Source organism: Melanaphis sacchari, unplaced genomic scaffold, assembly GCF_002803265.2.
Source record: "Melanaphis sacchari strain LSU unplaced genomic scaffold, SCAv2.0 Contig177_pilon_pilon, whole genome shotgun sequence".
In the NCBI taxonomy this organism is placed as follows: domain Eukaryota; kingdom Metazoa; phylum Arthropoda; class Insecta; order Hemiptera; family Aphididae; genus Melanaphis; species Melanaphis sacchari.
The window spans coordinates 779,041-801,219 of NW_020270834.1; the positions used below are offsets into that span (position 1 = coordinate 779,041).

The window sequence follows — 22,179 nt, forward strand, 5'->3', positions numbered from 1 at the left end:
AATAATTTGTCTTTAAGGTAAAGTAGTGTAACTGTAGGATTTATAAAGCTTGTAACAAAAAAAAAAGAAACCAATAAATCCTAATTTTTATTAACCATGTTTGTCAATAATAGAAAACATGAGTGAACTGATGACAAAATCAATAATTACTAAATTGTATATTTTGTTTAACAAATAATTACTTAATTATTTAATAATTTTACTTGATTAAATATAATAGAATTAGATATTAAAATTATACAAAATTAAGTGGTTAAACTTTATTTTTAAACGTATAAACATAATTATTTTAAAAGCAACACATTTATTTTTTATAGATATACAAATAACTTTTTTATAAATTTTTAGTAACTGGAAGAAATCTACGCACAAATAGGTTTGAATAAATTAAAAATATTTCTACTTTATTAAAAAAAATATATATATATTTTATTTTAGATGTAACTTTTCAAATTATTTTTTATTTTAATTTAATTTTTATTACAACTACATTCATTCAATATGCATAAAAACTTTTCCTAACTTAAGTCATCTTTTATACAGTTATCATTAGTTGTTATAGAACACAACTTAATATATCAATCATAAAATGTTAAATTCAGCCATTCTAAATCATTAATAAAATAATTATACTTCTCAATATTGTTAAATTATTGCTACATTTGAAAATTTCTATCAACCCTGCTAGCTGCTACACCAGACAATTTCTTTATAAGTACCATCACGATACTTTCATCTACTAAAAATAATTCGGTTAGTAACATACTTTTTACTTTAAAACAATAAAATAACTTACAAATATTTTTTGTTTGCAAAAAAAGTACTAGGGCTTCTCAAAATTTGTTAAAATTTTTTAAGTACAAATGAGCTAAATGTAATAAGGATTGAGCAACTTTAGGATGGTCATTAATTAACAATGATTTTTTAATCTTAATCATTTATAAAGCCATTTCTTCGAATTCCTTTAAACATAGAGAATAATTATCATAAGTACAATAAATTCAGTTAAGAAATGAGAAAAATAATTAAAATATTACCCTAAAGTTTCCCTGATAATGACTATATGTTACTAAAAAATTGAAGACATTTTTTGATAGACAGAGTGTTTCTTCTAAGTTATAACTGATTATAAATTAAATGTTAAGGAACTTAAATGTATAATCTCAGCTTTTTGTAACATATAATCCTGCTTCATAAAAATTTTACATGCTTTATTAATTACACCATTAAAATCTCAAACAATGTTTTTATTTTTAAAACCACAATATATACAATTTAAGTTTAAAATATCCAAATATAACTGTAATATTAAAAATTAACAAAATAAAAGTGCATATTTTTTTCTGAAAGGCTAAACTACATCTAGACAGCTCTTTAAATTAATTGTTTAAATAAGTCTCTCGAGCAATCAAACGTACAGTTTATCCAGAAATTGAACAATTATCTATATTTGTAAATGAGTAGTCAATAATAGTTACCTATATGCTTTCGGTAATTTTTACAAAGAATGAAAGCACAATTGATATAATTATTAAACTATTAACACATCATAGAATTCAGTAAGTTACTTAAAGTCTAGAAACAGTATTTAATTCTATATTCTTGCAATTTAAAATGTTATTTTTCATAGTCTAAGCATTTGTTATATAAAAATTTACTTTTAAAATTTTAACAATCTCAATAATTTGATAAAAAATTCAATTATGTTTTAGATTAGTGATATACCTATTGTGTATACTGTATAGTGCTGAATAGATAAGTTACTGGAGTATAACTCTAGAGCGCTGACACTAGACTACTGAGGACCCATTAAACTGTATATTAAAATACAAAAACTAAAATAATAATGTGTAAAATTTGTTTTAAAAAAAAAAAATGATATTTGATTTTGGTTTTATATTATAATGAAAGAATTACTAAGTTATGAAAACATAATACATTTATATTGATGTATCAATTAGAAATTAAATTGCATTTTGTAACAACTTTGATGATTAAATTATAAAAAAAAAATGTTCTACAATATGAAAAACTGTATATTGGTTTGTTTTTGATCACAGAAGGTTTTATTGACATACACAGCTTTGACTTCCTTAATTTTCTTTAACAAGAAAACAACCGAATAAATCGGAAATTCTGATCCAAAAAAAAAGTCTACAATTATGAATTTGTTTTAATATTATGTATACCAGAACTTATATAACAATCATTAAGAGTAATTACTAAAATATTTCTAAATATTGATATGAATATAAAATAAGCTTCTAAAATATATAATTCTTTTATTTATATTTAAAAGACATGAAATAGTTACAATGACAACATTTCTAATAAACTTGAATAATTCAACTCCAGTACTTAGTGATCACTATAAGACTAATTTATATTTGTTTAATACAATTTAATAATAGAATTTGTTTTTTACAATACTTTTAGTGTCAGTAGAATCATAATATCAATCTTAGAGATTGAAATAAAATTGAACCTAACTTTAAATATAAAGACCATAAGAATTGCTACATTATCTGTTATTGCCAAACAGTATTGACATCCTGTGTAGTATGAAAAAAATTTTTAACAGTTCAGTGGCGAGGCAAATATTTATTTATTATTAAGAAAAATTTTTTGTCTTAAATAGATTCATTAACACCATTATGCATACTATTAAATTCATTGCAAACAAATAAATGATCGACTATAACCAATGCTTATTAAACTGTCATTAAACATTTGGTGTACATTAAGTTCAATATATTTTTTAAACACCGAAAAAAAGCATCAAATTGTAAATTTAAATTAATGTAAGGTATATCCACTAAGATATGAGTATATTTATACTCATCAATTTTTTGGTCATCTTTATCACGATTTATATAATCCTGATATGTTTTAAAAACATTATTAGTTATTAAGTTTAAACGTTGAACTAATTCAAATCGATCTGGGTGACAAGATTTATATTCGATTTCGAGAGCCATGTAAAAGACTCGTAACCAATAATTATGCCCCGAAAGAGCGTAATCATTTAGATTCTTAGTGATCAAAGAACAGTCTTTAAGATCAACGTTTTTAAAATGATCATGAGTGGCGTCAGATTTTTCGAAGTATTGATGTTCAAAGTAGTTTCTCATGTCTCTCTCTAGATTATTCGATCCAATATTTTGCATTTGTTTTAGTATTATAACAGGAGCGTTTTTGAAATAAAACTTTAAACCACCAAATAAAATGCATGGAGAACTCTTTAAATGGTAATTCCTACACATAATTCCTTTACGTCGTTTACATTGTTCGCATAAATTCTTTAAATTGCATTTCATAATATTTTCATTGTTGAATATTATATTTTTAATTTTAATATAAAATGAGTCGTTTTTATAAATAGGCTGACCACAAGATAGAATTATAAAAATATATATTGAATCACTTATATATTATATTTATTACTTCTGCGAGATGTGACAAATGGTCGTTGATTGTCTTACGCTGTGTAGACAAAGTTCTGGTGATGAAGTAATATCGACGCGAACCGAAGAGGTAATAATTGTTCAGTTCTGCAATAATTATTATAATTCAGAATACAATTCGTACTGATTATAAACAATGTACAATAAAATAATTTCGATTTGTAAATATAATATATTAATTTTCTTTTATTTCAATTTTCATTTATTTCTTTTAAGAAAATATATTACGGTCAAATGTAAACTATAATGTATGAAACTTAAAGCAATTGTGTCATAGAAAGAAACCAATTCATATTAATTTCAATACAGTTATACAAATACTTGATTATTATTAAATATTAATCGAAGCATTATTAAATTTGTCAAGAAAATAAATAGCACAGGATTTAACTATTTTTTCTATTGAAGAAAATATACATGTATACAAATATTTGCTATTGTAGAAAATACATGTAACAAAATGAAGAATATAAAATACTTATTTTTTAAATTTTTTTTCTTTTAATGGGCCCAAAACAATCGTTGGTACAGAACTAAGAAATTCTAGTTGCGGCACTGTATGTAATGCTTATTAATAATATATATGATTCTATTAAATTTAAAGTCATAAGTTAAATTTTCATATTAAAAAAGTAGTTATCATTACTTATCACTTCCACAAATATTTAATTAAAATAATTATGGGTAGTAGATGAATCTATAACTGGGATACTTAAGTTTATTTTCTAATCATTCTCATACAAAAAAAAAACAATAGGCAAAAACTTCAAAAAAAAATTTTAAATCACATTTCGACTGCCATAAGACCACCGGCGACCATAAATGGATTTTGTTTTATATTATTAACATTTCTTAGGCACTACAAAAATGCAACAAAATAATGAGCGTGGAGTAGCGATAACAATTACAATTTTTTTGAAATAGGTAGGTTATATATTTTTTTCAATTTTTCCAAATATATAGTATTTATAAATTTGAAAAAACATTGAAAATTATGACGTATACTAATATCTATTCTATTGAATGACCGCCGGCGGTCATGTGATAGTCAATGAGTGATTTTAACTTCTTAAAGATAAATAACATATAGAGTTAACGATAAAATATTAAATAATACTTAAAGAATGGGCATTTAAAAAATAAAAGACTACCCGTAATGATTATGTGCCTGTGTTTATAAATTTTGATACGCGTATAAAAATGGCTAAATGCAAGTAGTTAATACTCACGATTGGTTTCCAAAATACCGTCAACTTAACAGTAGCTGCTGTCTATGATGTCAACAATTATATTCGGTATAAAATAAAACACTTTAAGGTATTGCAATACACTTTGATTTAACAAATCATGTATATGGTCGTAAACCGAAAGCAATAGATCTCATGACTTGAGCTGGACAGTGTCTTGTGGTTTGAACGTGTCTTCGCGATGGATGACTGCTTTACTACTGGTCTTGGTCGATGCTACTCTGGTTACTGTTCACGTTCGTCGTTCTCCAAAAAATTTACCCCCAGACAGCCAACATTAAAATGTACTAAAACAGAAATCATCCGATGGTTTTTCATAATTACATATTAATAGTGTTACAACAACAGACATCATTACTGATAATGAATACACACAAATACAAAATTACCACTATTTTCTTTACACTTTTTAAATCGCACATATGTGGTTGTTGGTTATTGGCTACGGATTTTATACACGGTTCTCCTACACAAATGTAAATCGAATCATCTTTTATTTGAACTAATTGGATATTTAAATTTAATTGCCAGTAACGATAATTCCAAAAATAATCATGAATATGTAAATAGCGATAATGACGACAAAAAATTGATATGTATAAAGACACCCATTCTTGTAAATACAAATTTCATTAATATTAATTTAACAAAGTTTTTTGAGAATAAAAAAAAATCAATAAGTATGACTTGGATAATATACAGGTAGATTATAAACAACTGTACATGTTGTATGTATTAAGTAAATTTCGTTTAGTTCTTAAGGTGTATTATATACCATTAAAATATTATATATTTACTTATTCTGAAAATGTTATATTAAGTGTTTCCATTTATAATAAGGAATTTTATAAAATAATCTGTACATTTATTAAATATGGAGTAGCTATTTTAGATAATATAATTTATCCACATTGCACAGCTTGTGTGTAGTACTAATTACACCTTTGATTTTGTTATTGGTTGTATGGAGTAACTACGATTTAACTATTATAATTGTAATATATACGACGTCCCTGACGTCGGATATATACTATTGATAAGCTACGTGCAATCATGTTTTAGATATCTTAGATATACTATGATTTATTTCCTTCCTTGTGCCCATTGCTTTGGAAATAGCATCATTATGTTTCACGTTTTCATGTTTTGTTTAAATAAAGTTTCAACCGTTATAAATTAAATATGTTTCTTTACCTACTACCCTAAACAATGTTTTGACATGGTGTCATACATTACAATAATATATGTATATAATTTATAATTGTATATTAATTTTAGTGAGCCATGCTCAGTTTTTCAAAAGCATATCATGGGAATTTAATAATTTACGAAATAGTAATAGAATTAATTAACGGTGTAGACAATTAGTAGACAATTTTTCTTGTAAGTGCCGGCGCCGAAAACAAACGATTAACCACCAGTCTGGCGCTACATCCGTATGCCATAGATTTCTATTAATTTTCTACTAAACGTTTTAAAGAGATATTAACACAATACACGAAATATCCAAATTCATTATTGTTCGGTATTTCTTTATATTTTATTTTACATTTAAATTTTCAAAGTGAAATTGATATTTAGCTAATAACTTGTAGGAAATAATAACTTTAAAACAATTAATTTTTTTGGAAGACTGACGATCAGATAAAACATGTCGCAATGTTACATGAAATAAATTGCTTTTTTGCATATGTATTATTCTACGAGTACTTGATGTGAAAGATCACACGGGTTTTCCATTGTAGAAAATCTCAATAATTATTTTGTACTTCAAAATTCAAAATATCAAACGAAATAATATAAAAGATTATGTTAAACAGAAATAATTACATAATAATTTTATTTCAAACATCATCTTTTTTACAAAAATCGTTGTCGCTCATTAATTAAATATATCGTCTTCTAGGCTATTTTTTTTTCATTCAATGATTACAAATTATTTTAAAATGAAATAGGACGCACATTGATGGAAATCGGTAAAAAATGTTTACATATCATTTATGATAAATGCCAATATATTTTGTGTGTATTACCCCCAAATTCCATGTAATAAAAATTATAGTATCATTAAAAATATTTTCTTTTGTTTGTAGAATTTATGTATACATCAAAGTATACATTATACATTCTGTATAAATAAATATATGTATATTAATATGGATTACGTTTTAATGTTTGGCAAATAAATTATAGAGTTATTAAAAATAAAAATAAAAAATACCTTTGAAGTATCCAGTAATCATGCTATGTTTTCTTTTTCTTTTTATCATCTTTAAGCAGCAGTAATTCATGTAATATTTGTTGATGTTTTTTATTGGATAAAATAATAGTATTTTTCGACTTTTTTTAGTTCAATATAAAATCGTTCAAACATTTTAATGTATAATGTAAATTGTAATACGACAAACACTTTTATAATAGTGAAAATAATATTTTTGAAGACTTTTTATATTAAATTTCCCCGTATACACAAATAACATGATTATGTATATGATTAGCTTATAATAACGATAATAGGTACATCGCACACGTGTTGTATGCGATAGAATAATCGTAAAGATAAACATTAATCATTGATTACAAAAATACATTAGGTACAAATCTAAGTTTTATATTAATTATAGATACTTTTCCAGCTCATTTTTGATATTCTATATCTATAAAATACCCAAGATTTCTATATAATACTGGTTTCAACACATTGCCGGTAATAAAATAAAATTCCACTATAAAAATAGTTAAAATAATAATCGTATTATAGCAGTTAACTAAACAAAAATTATATCACATACCCGGAATATCCATTAGAACGACGTACGATATTATTAAATTATTATTTATAAACAAATAAGGTAAATTAAGTATTAATTTGGCACTATTTTTTTTTATTTCTTGTAGTTATAAGTGAACATTTCGTTACATACAAATTATGCACTAACTCAAATGTTGACTTCTCCAACTTTATCAGTTTTAAAAATAGAAATGTTTGAAAAAAATAATCTATCCGAATATGTAAAAAAAAATAGTGTTTCCATTTAAAAAAATGTAAGTTGTATTGCGCATGCGCACACCAAAAGTGTTAAAAATTTGAAAATCATAAATAAATGTGTATTTAAGTACTATCCTTCATTCAGTGAAAACTCCATTTCAATACAAGGTTATCGTATTGAAATATTAGTGGTACCTCTTAGCGTGATCACATTGTATATATATAAATATATCGCGGACGTAATAATAAATATAATAATATATAGGTATGGACTGCATTACAAATATAATGGCCGCGATACAATTTCGCACTTCACTCTCTTTAAAATATATTTTGGAGTCGAATAGAAGTAACGAAAAGAAACGTGCATGGAACACACCGTAGGTATATGTCTGGTCGCACTAAGTCCCATGGGAAGGTCGGCTCAAAATACGACGTTGATGACTGCGATGCGACGTAAGCATTTCAAATATAAAGACAATAGAAGAGTAATATTATTATAGCAATAAATATGTACATGTCAAACGAACTAAAGCGATTTCCGCAAATTTGCACTAAAACCGGATGATTGCTTTAATATAAGATACTTGTGTGTAAATTATTTTATATACCAAATAATAATTAGGTAAGGACAAATTTTAGTTTTGGTTAATTTCAAAGAATTAATATTTACTATGTTACCTATCAGTGTTATCAATGTTATCATTCTCTCGTGTTTGTAGCTATTTATTTCAATAATTCTAAGTATTATTTTAAATGTACTTGGCTAAGACGTATACAATAAGAATACAGGTATAAAGAATAAATTATATTTTATTCTATACTAATTTTATTCAAAAATATATTTTATTGGAAAGTGGATAAAAATTATACTTCTATTTTTGGCAAAAAGGTAAATTCTCCAAATACTCAGTTACTGATGTACCTATTTCAGACTTGTTAAAGATAAAAAAATATTTGAAATTTTACTCTAAAATCACTTGAGCGTACGTCAATACTCAATATTCTAACTATATTTGTAAATTCAAAAATAATTATTAACTTTTAAAACTTGAAAAATAACAAATATTTTAGCTTACTGAAATTTGAGTTGAATTATTTTTCAAATTCTTCCATCAAAAATATATACAGTCAACTCGCAATATAACGAATTTCAAGGGACCGAGGAAAAAATTCGGTATATCGAAAGAATAATTTAATAAAATTCATTTTAACAAGATTTAAAGAAATATTCAAAATTAATATTTTATTAAATTACATATTATTATAATTATATACATGCATATTAAATAATATGAATTATTGTTTATTAAATTTTATTTTATTACGTAGGACATATTTATTTATTTTTTAAATCGGTTTTTTTTTTGGTGTATAGCTATTTGCGCTTACTTGGTAAATTGTATTGTCTAATTTTAAAATGTGACCAAACGTTGTAGAGTACTAGAGTGATTTATCTTATCGCATAATAATCGCCGAAACAAACACCGTAATAGCAATCTAGTAATAACTAATAATAGTATCTCATACAATAACATGTCATGTATTTTATCCTATCGTACTATGATAATTGTACATAGTCGAAACTTGTAAAATTCGTAATATCAAGCTCCAAAATTGTGAAAATTCGTTACATAGCGAGAGTTTTGGTCAAAAAAACTTCGTTATATCGAGGGAACTAAAATACATGTAATGTTTCGTTATATCGTGACATTTTCAAGGGACTGACAGGCGACAGTTTTATTCGTTATATCGAGATTTTCGTTAAAACGAACTTCTTTATATCGCGAGTTGACTGGTAGGTATTAGTTTATAATAATTATTATACCTATATGACTTAGGTATTTCTCAGCGGTGATAAAATATTCAATACTTAAATTGATTTACAGATCTTTTTTGAGTGCTACTACCATAATATGTTTGACATAATTCTAAGAGGAAATATATTTTTTATTTTTTTTTTTTTGATATTTAAAAATATGATTGAACGATGTTTATAATATTATATTCAAGAAACATTTTTAAAATATTTTAAATGTTCCATGACTGTTTTATCGTTCAAAATAAATTGCTTATTAAATATATATGTTCGCGTAAGTTATCGGGTGAAACGAATTTATACATATATATATATTATCGCCCTATCCGTGATTCGTCTTCCCTGGAGTTAACGGCCCCTACAATGTGATATCCAAAGTTCAATTGCCTGGCATTAATTTTCCGATTGTTTGATCAACGGCCATCACAATGAGATATACAGAGATATAAAAGGACTGTAAAGATTAAGTACGTTCATTTGCCCTACTTCGCCTAATTTAGCGTCAACGGTCATACGGAACAATATTTTCGGCGATATTGTTACTTAAGAGACGGAAAATCATTTCCCTGTGCGACACTTACTTTTTAACAGTCCGTCATCACGTTGCCGCCACACATTCGGTTCGTCTCTTGTACAACGCATAAATCCGTACGGGGTCGCATTAAACCCTTCATCTGTCAGATCGGTTTTCAGTGTTATGCGATCGTACCTTTTACTGATCGTGTCATACGCCGTCTCGCGTTCCTAGTCGTATACATATATGGTGATTCGCGATTTCCGCATTACGTGAAACTTAAATATATTTATTGTGTCTCGCAGTCGTCATTTTACGTGGACACCTATATCGATGCGTTGTCGTCACGATCAGATCATTGATTTACTAATACATTGTGCTTTGTGATCTTCTCAGTCCACAGTGTAACGGTCAGTCGGCGTATTTTGATTGTTTAGTGTTTTGAGTGCCGTCGATTATCAACCATAATATTATTACTATCAATGTATTATTTGCCCGTTGTTGTGGTGTCGGAGCGTATCTGAAAAAAAGCTAACCAGTGACCTGTCTGTCGCCGTCAATTCGTCACCGACCTCATCAACAGTATATTGGAACTGGAGTCGGGTAACTATTATTAACTTTTATTATATATCACATTATACATTATACAAATTGTATCACGATTTTTGTTCTTGTTGGAATATTAGTTATTACTATTATTATTATTTTTATCACGACTTTATTTATCATATTTTTTGTTAACACGACGCCGTTGATAAAATATGATAATATTTCCTTGAATTCTTATTATTTTATATATTTTATAAATATAAATGTGTAATTGGTTTTTTGCCATTTATTAACGTGATAATTGTATGATGTAATCTTTGCGTACGGCTCAAATATTTATAACGTTTTGTATGGTCACCTTTTCACCTGGGTAATTCTTAATAATTATTAGTATGTATTATTTTCGGTAGTGTAGTGATCGAGGTTGACCGCTCAAATCGTAGGAGCCTCGTAACAAAGCAATATAAATTTAATATTAAATTTCCCATGTGTTATCATAAACAATTATACACAATTACATGCATATATATTAAATATATGTTTAATTTTCACTTGTACATAACATAATATATTTTATTTAACATCACTTTTATATTGTTATATAATTTTATAAACTATAAAATATAGCCATTATCCTATTAATGTTGACCTAAAAACTATATAACTATAGACAAAACCTAAACGATATTCTTAATTTATAATGATCAATTCACTATGAAATTATGAATGAATGAATGAATGAATGAATAATGATTGCTTATATTTTAAATTTTATTTTTTTATGCTTATATTTAATCATAGGTCTAATCCAATCTTTATTAGTATTTGGTGTTTATTTCTTGAATCTTCATTCATCATATTTTTCACTATTATTGACTTAATTATTATACTATGCAAGGTAAAAATATAATGTGATTTGTTTTTTCAACATAAAATAGTTGTGTGTTCAACTGTGATTCATTTAAGTAAGGTACTATTTTTTTTCTACTTGGGCTGTATGTTATTTGTGTTTTTCTTTAATCCATTTAATTTCCTATAATGTTGAATCGATGTGGATTTTTTTAATAAATTTATATGCATACAAAAAAAACTTAAGGTTATTAATTAAGTGTTATATAACGAAATAAAATTGATTTCAACCAGGATCAGGATTTTAAAGTGAAAAATATTAAAATTATAACAATTTAAAACTAATCATAACTATTACTAGTTAAAAAAGTTTGATCTATAAAGACAATTTAGTACAGCGTAATGTAAAAAAGTGTATACAGTTTTCTATAAATTGATAATATTGTTTTATTAAAATAGTATACAGTACAAGAATAATGTAAAAAATTAAACATTGACACTTAAATAATTGTATGTCATACAATTGGTTAAAAATAAAATGTTTATTAAATTAAAAAAAAATCATAAAATGCAATTTTTTTAATAATTAATAATGAAATTATATGACATTATCTTAAAATAAAAATTCCAAGTAATTTATTAATATATTATTGAAGCAATTTGTGATAATCAATAAGTGATATATTTTAACTGTAACAAACAATGAAGTTTAGAAAAATTTGTAATAATATTAAATTTTTTTCTAAATTGTGAATTAATGGTTTATATCAGTTTCTTTATCTTATTACTCAATAGAATCTGTACTTGAAGAAAAATAATTATTATGTATCTTAATTAAGTAAAACAAAATGTTTTCTAAAATATAATAAAGCAGATTATCACAAAAGTCTTATACACAACTTAACAAAAAACTCATTGTTATTTGTTGATCACAAGCCCAATGGGAACTATAATATTTTTGGTATAACATTCTTAACATGAAAAAAAAAAAAATACTAAATATTTGCCAGTTCTTAATCTTGAAATCATGTCAACTGATACTGCTACTATAATACATTTATAAAATGTGGTAAAAACCATCACATTACAACTAAGACCAGATAACATATCGTCTACTATTTGTGTAATACTTAAAAGACAATTTTGCAAATTACAAGATCTATACTGTATACAAAACAGTAAAGCAGTACACAACAATCCCATCACCTCCAGTTCTACAATGAATTTCCATTTACTACATACACCACATAAAAAAAAACACATATTTGATTCTATGCTAATCATAATGTAACCCAGAACAAAACTACATATAAAACAATTAGTGAAAATTTAGGAAACATTACCAATACCTGTTCTAAAACTCGGTAAAGCACGATTCCGTACGTTTTACCTTTTTGGGAACACGATTCCGTACGATTTTGTTCAAACAATAGATTGTCAAAAAGGCCCCAAAAACAACACGATTGCGTACGATTGTCTGTGCAATGTTGCCATTTAATATTGCCAATTCGTGTAAAAAAAATTTTAAAATTTTAAAAATGTAAAAAAAATAATTATATAATACTTGATAAATATTTTATATGTCGCTATTTAATATTAATTATAGTTAATTCGTTTAAAATATAAAATTTATATAATAATAAAAAGATAAAATTATACAATACTTAATAAATATTTTAAGTCGATTCGTATGAAATATAAAAAAATTTTAAAATTTTAAAAATGTAATCAGGCGGTTGCATTTAAAATCAAAAATTTTGAAATTTTTTGGCGGTTAAGCCGCTGTGGCCCCGGCCTAAGTCAAATAGACAAATCTGGCAACATTGCACTAAACTCTTGGGTACAAAACGTACAGAATCGTGTGTCTTAAAATGTACACGATTCCGTACGCTGATAAGGACCGTACGGAATCGTGTTCTACCCCTAAAACTTAAGTTGTATTCAAATCCATAATTAATCCCCTATTCAACCTTCCAAGCCAAGAAAATTTCTAATCTAATTGACTACAAACATGATAAATAACCCACATACATCTCTCTTTAACAAGTTGTAGAACAAAACACAACATGCAATTCCAAGTAAAAAAAAGAAATTAGCAATCTAGTAATCTGTATAAAATAAAAAATGGAAATTTTAATTTTAAAAACTGAATAGTTATAACAACTAATATTACCTATTTCACTGTTCAATTCTCCATATTCATCATTTTTATTTTATTTTCATGTTAAAACAAAATTAAAAATAAATTTTGAAATAAAAATAACTGTATATTATTGAATTTAGAAAAAAAATATTTGATGAGATAATAATTTTTAAAATCATTAAATTATTAATATTGATAAATATAAAACTAATGAGAATATTTATTAAAAATAATACCTAGTAATAATTAATTTAAATGAAAAATGAAAAACTAATCATAATAATTCAAGATAATTATTGAAGCGTAAAACAGTAATTAACTTTAATATTTAACTTGATGTTTTTTAGTAACCATTTTGTATAATTCCGGTGGAATAGATTGTTTAGACTTTTCCAGAACACTAATAAGGGGAGCAGCATTGAATTTATCATAGTTAGTGAACAAAGTAATTGCTGAACCCGTTTTTCCTGCTCTACCAGTCCTACTCACTCTGTAAATATACTCTTTAATATTCACAGGAAAATCATAGTTAATAACTACACCGATACCATGAATATCTATTCCTCTGGATGCTACATCTGTAGCAATAAGAATGGATACAACACCATTACGCATGTCAACCAATGATCTTTCGCTATCAGCTTGTAACTGTCCGCCATGTATACATCTAAAAATTAAAAGACTAGTTTCAAAATTTAATTCATAAGAATTTATCATTCAATTGGTATTACCTGCATTCTATATTTTTGTTATTGAAATATTCAAACATCTTATCAACCAAATTTTTCTTATGCATAAATATTATGACTTTATCATTCTTGGAGAGGGAGTTGCTAATAAAGTCATATAACCAAGCTTCCTTTTGATTTTGATTTAGTACAATAATTTTTTGAGTTACCGTATTCACAGTAGATAAATCCAGAGAATCGATTGTAATATGTAAAGGATTTTTTGTGAAGTAACTGGCAAATTTTTGGACAGCTACTTGCCATGTAGCGCTCGTCAAAATAGTTTGTTTATTTGGATGCATATGTCTAAGGGACAATTCTATTTGATTTTTAAAACCCATTTCTAACATGCGGTCCAATTCATCAAGAACCAAATAAGACACATGTTTAAGTTGAATTGCTTGCATACTGATCAAATCATTAAGCCTTCCTGGCGTGGCTACAACAATATCTGGTTTTTCAGCTTGTATAAGTTGTTGATGGGTTTGTATTGAAACCACACATGTAACTTTGATATTGTTATGTAAATATTTTGTTATTTTATCGTGGATTTGTTGCACATGTTCTCTTGTTGGTCCCAATATCATCACAGATGGTCCAATGCGTTCATTGCGTGGAGTAGGTTGTTTAAGTAAATGAATTAAAGCTGGTAGTATATATGCCAATGTCTTGTCTGTCTTGTCCATACCAGTTTGGGCGATTGCTATCAAGTCATGTCCACTCATGATTATCGGCCATGCTTGACATTGTATAGGTGATGGTGTGGCAAAATTTTGTTTTTTAATTACCTTCATGAGATCTGGATGTGAGCTAAAAGCATGCTGAAATGTTTTTATTGGCTTCGGTATTGGTCGTGGACATTCAGCACCATCTGTGTACTTTACAGTAATACCATTTTGAGCAGTTCTAAACGATTGCACTTCTTCATCAGACATGGCTTTTACTTGCTCATGCTCCACATAGAAGTCTTTGATGATCGACGGCAATGACTGTAAAATCTCGTGGTCCTCTTGCTTCTTTTCCGAGACGTTTTTATTCCAAGCTTCGTCACTAATAGAAATTTTCTCTAACGGTGAGGTCTCCAGCTTGTTTGGTCGCAGTCTACCCACGCCACGATCACGTGTTTGTCGCCTGGGCGGTAGTGGTGGAGTAGAAATCGTTTCCGACCGCAAAACCTTACCAACGATTTTTTCGATCATGCCACTGGCTAAACGCTGAGCGTCTTCACTGCCAATTATCTTCACGTTCCGCGTGTCCGCTGTATCACCCATGGTTATCTTTACCATCGCACCACTGTCGTGTTCGATGTTCTTGACCGTGGCTCCACCACGACCGATCACCAGACCAGCCATAGCTGATTTGATCACCAATAATGTGGTCATAGCAGTTGAATAGAGGTAATATTTCAATAATAGAAACGAACAGTAGTCAAACGACTCAGAAGTAAAAATTACAAAGTAAAAACCACTGATGACTGACGAGTGACGACAAAACAACGCCAAGTCGCCAAATGCAAAAGAACAGACAGTGCTGTTGACAGGGTATGCACTATGCGGAAACTTCACAACAATTGACAATGACCAGACATTATAATTTAAAAATGAGTTTTCGTTTTTGTATACACTGCGTGACCAACTATCTATGGGCTAGATTATTGCTGATATTGAAGGGTTTTTTTTATTATCTTTATCATATGGTATCAGTACCACAGTCTGTGATAAGGTCAATCGGGCTTCTGATTAACAAATACAACCGTTAAGCGACTAGAAAATCTTATTAGATTTAATTACTAATAATTGAATTTCAAATAAATTTAAATTATACTTAAAAATAATATGTATATACATTAATGTCATTATTTACCTACATGGAAAAAAAACAGTTATATCAAATACGATAAATACATTTAAAAATGTACCAAATATTTAGATTTTCAATGAAGAATTAGAGCATATTGATTTGTATTAGCTTAGTACAATATTCAAAAAGACACAAGTGCGATAAAGCACCAAAATAAACTAGCTCCTAAAAGACAAACCCAAATTAATGACACTAGAGGACCCATTAAACTGTATATTAAAATACAAAAACTAAAATAATAATGTGTAAAATTTGTTTTAAAAAAAAAAAATGATATTTGATTTTGGTTTTATATTATAATGAAAGAATTACTAAGTTATGAAAACATAATACATTTATATTGATGTATCAATTAGAAATTAAATTGCATTTTGTAACAACTTTGATGATTAAATTATAAAAAAAAAATGTTCTACAATATGAAAAACTGTATATTGGTTTGTTTTTGATCACAGAAGGTTTTATTGACATACACAGCTTTGACTTCCTTAATTTTCTTTAACAAGAAAACAACCGAATAAATCGGAAATTCTGATCCAAAAAAAAAGTCTACAATTATGAATTTGTTTTAATATTATGTATACCAGAACTTATATAACAATCATTAAGAGTAATTACTAAAATATTTCTAAATATTGATATGAATATAAAATAAGCTTCTAAAATATATAATTCTTTTATTTATATTTAAAAGACATGAAATAGTTACAATGACAACATTTCTAATAAACTTGAATAATTCAACTCCAGTACTTAGTGATCACTATAAGACTAATTTATATTTGTTTAATACAATTTAATAATAGAATTTGTTTTTTACAATACTTTTAGTGTCAGTAGAATCATAATATCAATCTTAGAGATTGAAATAAAATTGAACCTAACTTTAAATATAAAGACCATAAGAATTGCTACATTATCTGTTATTGCCAAACAGTATTGACATCCTGTGTAGTATGAAAAAAATTTTTAACAGTTCAGTGGCGAGGCAAATATTTATTTATTATTAAGAAAAATTTTTTGTCTTAAATAGATTCATTAACACCATTATGCATACTATTAAATTCATTGCAAACAAATAAATGATCGACTATAACCAATGCTTATTAAACTGTCATTAAACATTTGGTGTACATTAAGTTCAATATATTTTTTAAACACCGAAAAAAAGCATCAAATTGTAAATTTAAATTAATGTAAGGTATATCCACTAAGATATGAGTATATTTATACTCATCAATTTTTTGGTCATCTTTATCACGATTTATATAATCCTGATATGTTTTAAAAACATTATTAGTTATTAAGTTTAAACGTTGAACTAATTCAAATCGATCTGGGTGACAAGATTTATATTCGATTTCGAGAGCCATGTAAAAGACTCGTAACCAATAATTATGCCCCGAAAGAGCGTAATCATTTAGATTCTTAGTGATCAAAGAACAGTCTTTAAGATCAACGTTTTTAAAATGATCATGAGTGGCGTCAGATTTTTCGAAGTATTGATGTTCAAAGTAGTTTCTCATGTCTCTCTCTAGATTATTCGATCCAATATTTTGCATTTGTTTTAGTATTATAACAGGAGCGTTTTTGAAATAAAACTTTAAACCACCAAATAAAATGCATGGAGAACTCTTTAAATGGTAATTCCTACACATAATTCCTTTACGTCGTTTACATTGTTCGCATAAATTCTTTAAATTGCATTTCATAATATTTTCATTGTTGAATATTATATTTTTAATTTTAATATAAAATGAGTCGTTTTTATAAATAGGCTGACCACAAGATAGAATTATAAAAATATATATTGAATCACTTATATATTATATTTATTACTTCTGCGAGATGTGACAAATGGTCGTTGATTGTCTTACGATGTGTAGACAAAGTTCTGGTGATGAAGTAATATCGACGCGAACCGAAGAGATAATAATTGTTCAGTTCTGCAATAATTATTATAATTCAGAATACAATTCGTACAGATTATAAACAATGTACAATAAAATAATTTCGATTTGTAAACATAATTTATTAATTTTCTTTTATTTCAATTTTCATTTATTTCTTTTAAGAAAATATATTACGGTCAAATCTAAACTATAATGTATGAAAATTAAAGTAATTAGGTCATAGAAAGAAACCAATTCATATTAATTTCAATACAGTTATACAAATACTTGATTATTATTAAATATTAATCGAAGCATTATTAAATTTGTCAAGAAAATAAATAGCACAGGATTTAACTATTTTTTCTATTGAAGAAAATATACATGTATACAAATATTTGCTATTGTAGAAAATACATGTAACAAAATGAAGAATATAAAATACTTATTTTTTAAATTTTTTTCTCATAATGGGCCCAAAACAATCGTTGGTACAGAACTAAGAAATTCTAGTTGCGGCACTGTATGTAATGCTTATTAATAATATATATGATTCTATTAAATTTAAAGTCATAAGTTAAATTTTCATATTAAAAAAGTAGTTATCATTACTTATCATTTCTACAATTCATACTATTAAATTCATTGCAAACAAATAAATGCTCGACCATAACCAATGCTTTACATTAATTATAGTAACCAATTAATTTCGCATATAGTTTAATGAAGCCTAAAATGTAATAAATTATATAGTCATCAACAGTTATATTAAAATAAGTTAACCACAAAAAATTCTTACACGGTAACTGTCAAACAAGCATGATTTTGGATTTGTCTGTTGTATAACAAACGAGTATTATGCCTCATTAATTTATAAATGAATACTAACATTATCATTAAATTCTCCATTGAATACATTTCATAGATTTTTCAACTTATGTGCTGTGTTAAATTTATTCAAAGGGGAAGCAACCTTAATTGCATGACTTATGACCACAATTTTCACATGTCCACTGTTCTTGTGAAGTTCAAGCATATCCATAATTTCCCAAGATCAAGCCTAAATAACTACAATTAAAAATCATTCAAAGATTAACAAACCTAAACTAATTAGTTTAGTGTAAAATAGTTTTCTGAAATAGCTACATATGCTATATGCACGTGATATTCACAATAATTTTCCTTCTATTCGTTCAACGATTTCAATAGTGTAGAGTATATGTCTTCAAACTATTTTAGCAACTTTGAAATTGTGTTAATCTGATACCACTATTATTTACCCAGAAAAAAATATGTTCTCGTTAAATCAACTATAACTTAAAGCGATCGCTTCGTAGCTATCTGGGCTAAACCAACACTGGTAACAACTTATGCTGTGATAAGAAAGATGTGCACAACTGGTTACCACCTGGTGCGTCTCTTTAGGAACTGAGTATAGATATTTATTAAACATTAATTAAGTAATTCAATTCAACAATAAGTACTTATACACTGAAAATAATTAATAATTAATGTTCACCTCTAAAAGAGATTAATAGTTTACATTTTAATATCTATTTTTCATCTCTATAGTGAACTTAATTAAAAATAATTATTTATTATATATAACTTATGCTTAATTTTAAAGTTTAATCCAAGATAATAAATGCATTATTACTTTCACTAAATATTTATTTCAAACAATTTACAAAGAACTGAAAATCATTTTTACTAAAAAAAGCATTCTAGTCCTTTTGTGCATGCTATACTGCCAATATTTTTAAGAAATTATAAAAATATTCATTAAAAAAGTTATGTATGAGTGTATGACTGACAATAAAAATAATAAGTTAAAATGCATTAATATATTTTGTAGGGTAGGTATAAGAATTTCTGTAACTTAAATTATATGAATAATACTTAAGCGATTCTTACAGAGTTATGTTAAATTAAATCAAAACACTTTTAACTCTTTACAAACAAAATTCTAATGACAAATTCAATGTTGAAAATTTATCGAATAGTAGTTTCCTTGCGAGCAGCATCTTGTAACAATTGTGTATCAACATAATTAGCTGGAAGTTGTACATATCTAACAACTGAACCTCTGATGAAAGTTTCTGATACATAGTTCTAAAAAAATATGAATAATACTTTTTATTTATATATTTTATTATTTAATTAAAAATAATTACCATGTATGGGTACTTTTCTGAATCACTTACACAGATTTGTGTAAGTTTGATATTTAAAAATTGATCAACGGAATGCAAAATTCCAGTGACACTAAATACAAACATTTAGAATTATAAATAAATTGATTTTAAACTTTTGAAGTCTCCAGTTAAAAATAAAAATCAATTACTTACCACATGTCATTTTTTAGTTCAACTACAACTTCATATCCCACAAGTGTTTTAAAAAATGAGTAGAATAGCTGTAAGCAAAAAAAAAAAATAATTATTATTACGTTTTACATCAGTATTTCCCAATAAATTAATAATAATTGTTTCACTGTAATAATTAAAAATATATTTTTAAATTACATAGTTACTCCCCAAAAACATAGATCTATTCTGGATCATACAGTAAAACAGTGGTTTTCAACCTTTTTTTTGTGACAACACTCTAATTTAGTTCCATAAAAATGGTGACACACTCGAGCCCAGACTGGAAGGATACCAGCTTACTAACCCAGACAACCCACAAATACAATATAAAGAAGTCTTTTTTTTTTCTCATTAATTGTTTAAAAAGTTTTGTGTAATTTAATATTAGTACTTCATGCGACACATTTGGACTTACTCGACGACAAACTGGATGAGAACTACAGTAGTAGAGAACTATTAACAAACATACATTTATTCGCTAAATAGAAAATCACAATGAAAATTTTGTAAATTCCAGTATTGGTGATCAGCAATAAACATTTTAATATTTAAATCATTTATGAAATTTATTATATTGAGTACAGAAATTCAGTACAAAACTTATTGAAGCTATTCACTCTCAGAAATGTAGCCAAATGAGTTAAAAGTGGTAGCAATTATTAAATTTCTGAATTATAAAAATTTAAATGTTGATGAGTTTATACTGGAGTAAAGAAAACTTTTCATGTTTAAAACAACCAAGTTATTCGTTTAGTTAAGTACCTAATTAAATAGATGAAAAAAATGTTAATGTAATATTAAATTTATTTATACACGAAACATTTACTAGTATTTCTGTGAATCTAGTGTTGAATATACACAGAACAGTACCCAGAGGCATAATATTTTTTTCATACCCAAAATAATAGAAACCATACTCTTTATGAGTAAAAAAGTGCTGTGAACCTCCAAAATGTTTATGCCCCAAGTCAACTGCTTCAGTTGCCCATACAATGGTTATGCCACTGTGTGGATCATACTTTTTATTAAATAGTACTAAAATTATAAGTAATATGTTACTGTTACAAAACTTTTTTCTAATATATTTAATACTCTAAACATAATAATATAGTATATTAGACAACAGGTACTTTAACTAATTTACATATTAATTATAATATATCAGAAATGGGTAGATAGGTGACATCTTTTGTTGACTAACTAAACAAAGAATAAAGAGAACAAAAAAATTACTTACCATTTTAAAGTCAAATAGACAATTTAATTCCTTAGTTATTGCAAATAACAAAAAAAATAATGCAAACTTTTATTATTTCACACAGATAAATGTATCAACAATAATCAGGTTTATTGGTTAAAATAAAATAGCTATTGTATGAATCATAATACGAATAATAATTGATTGGAACAAAATTTTAAGCGGATTTCGTTTGCTTGTAGCTTGTATCAAACTGAACAGTGAATCAATAAAATACAAATAAATAATAAATTTTATAAACAGATCAATAGTCAATACAACTCTGTTATCTTACAATAAATATTATGCACTATTACTGATAACATGGTCGGGTGAATGGGAAATGTGCAGTAACAGTGATGCAGTTTTCCTTTTCACACTTGCGAAACAATAATATCTTGATATTATGAGACACGGGATAATATTAAATTATTTATAGGTACCTATATCTTATTCAGTTTTCATCATTCACGGTCAGCGCTCGCCGCTCAGCTACTCCTACGCGAGTGGTGTATGTGT

The 22,179-nt window shown here is 26.4% G+C and overlaps 2 protein-coding genes and 1 long non-coding RNA gene across 3 annotated transcripts; all 3 read right to left on the bottom strand.

The window, feature by feature from the left end:
- Positions 1-3,383: 3,383 nt before the first annotated feature.
- LOC112592469 lies at positions 3,384-7,073 on the bottom strand. The gene is made up of 3 exons (XR_003114558.1): positions 6,933-7,073; positions 4,694-4,998; positions 3,384-3,551 (listed from the first exon to the last, which is right to left on the bottom strand). It is a non-coding gene; the product is annotated as an uncharacterized LOC112592469 (long non-coding RNA).
- A 6,746-nt stretch (positions 7,074-13,819) lies between these two features.
- On the bottom strand, positions 13,820-15,892 carry LOC112592468 (probable ATP-dependent RNA helicase DDX43). Its single transcript, XM_025336530.1, has 2 exons — positions 14,306-15,892; positions 13,820-14,241 (listed from the first exon to the last, which is right to left on the bottom strand). Exons 1-2 carry the CDS (start codon positions 15,682-15,684, stop codon positions 13,896-13,898), a joined length of 1,725 nt encoding a protein of 574 aa, XP_025192315.1. The 5' UTR covers positions 15,685-15,892; the 3' UTR covers positions 13,820-13,895.
- Positions 15,893-19,879: 3,987 nt separating this feature from the next.
- On the bottom strand, positions 19,880-21,803 carry LOC112592472 (U6 snRNA-associated Sm-like protein LSm2). The gene is made up of 4 exons (XM_025336533.1): positions 21,661-21,803; positions 20,403-20,470; positions 20,229-20,319; positions 19,880-20,166 (listed from the first exon to the last, which is right to left on the bottom strand). The coding sequence occupies exons 1-4, from the start codon at positions 21,661-21,663 to the stop codon at positions 20,047-20,049; spliced, it is 282 nt and encodes a 93-aa protein (XP_025192318.1). The 5' UTR covers positions 21,664-21,803; the 3' UTR covers positions 19,880-20,046.
- Between the last annotated feature and the right edge of the window lie 376 nt (positions 21,804-22,179).

Excerpts from the sequence above, each read along its gene's own strand:
- LOC112592468 (XM_025336530.1), bottom strand. The coding sequence starts at position 15,684 with ATGACCACATTATTGGTGATCAAATCAGCTATGGCTGGTCTGGTGATC. Across the intron at positions 14,242-14,305 it reads AACAAAAATATAGAATGCAG|ATGTATACATGGCGGACAGT; the intron begins GTAATACCAATT and ends TTTAATTTTTAG.
- LOC112592472 (XM_025336533.1), bottom strand. Across the intron at positions 20,320-20,402 it reads GAACTAAAAAATGACATGTG|TGTCACTGGAATTTTGCATT; the intron begins GTAAGTAATTGA and ends GTTTGTATTTAG. Across the intron at positions 20,167-20,228 it reads CAGAAAAGTACCCATACATG|AACTATGTATCAGAAACTTT; the intron begins GTAATTATTTTT and ends ATATTTTTTTAG.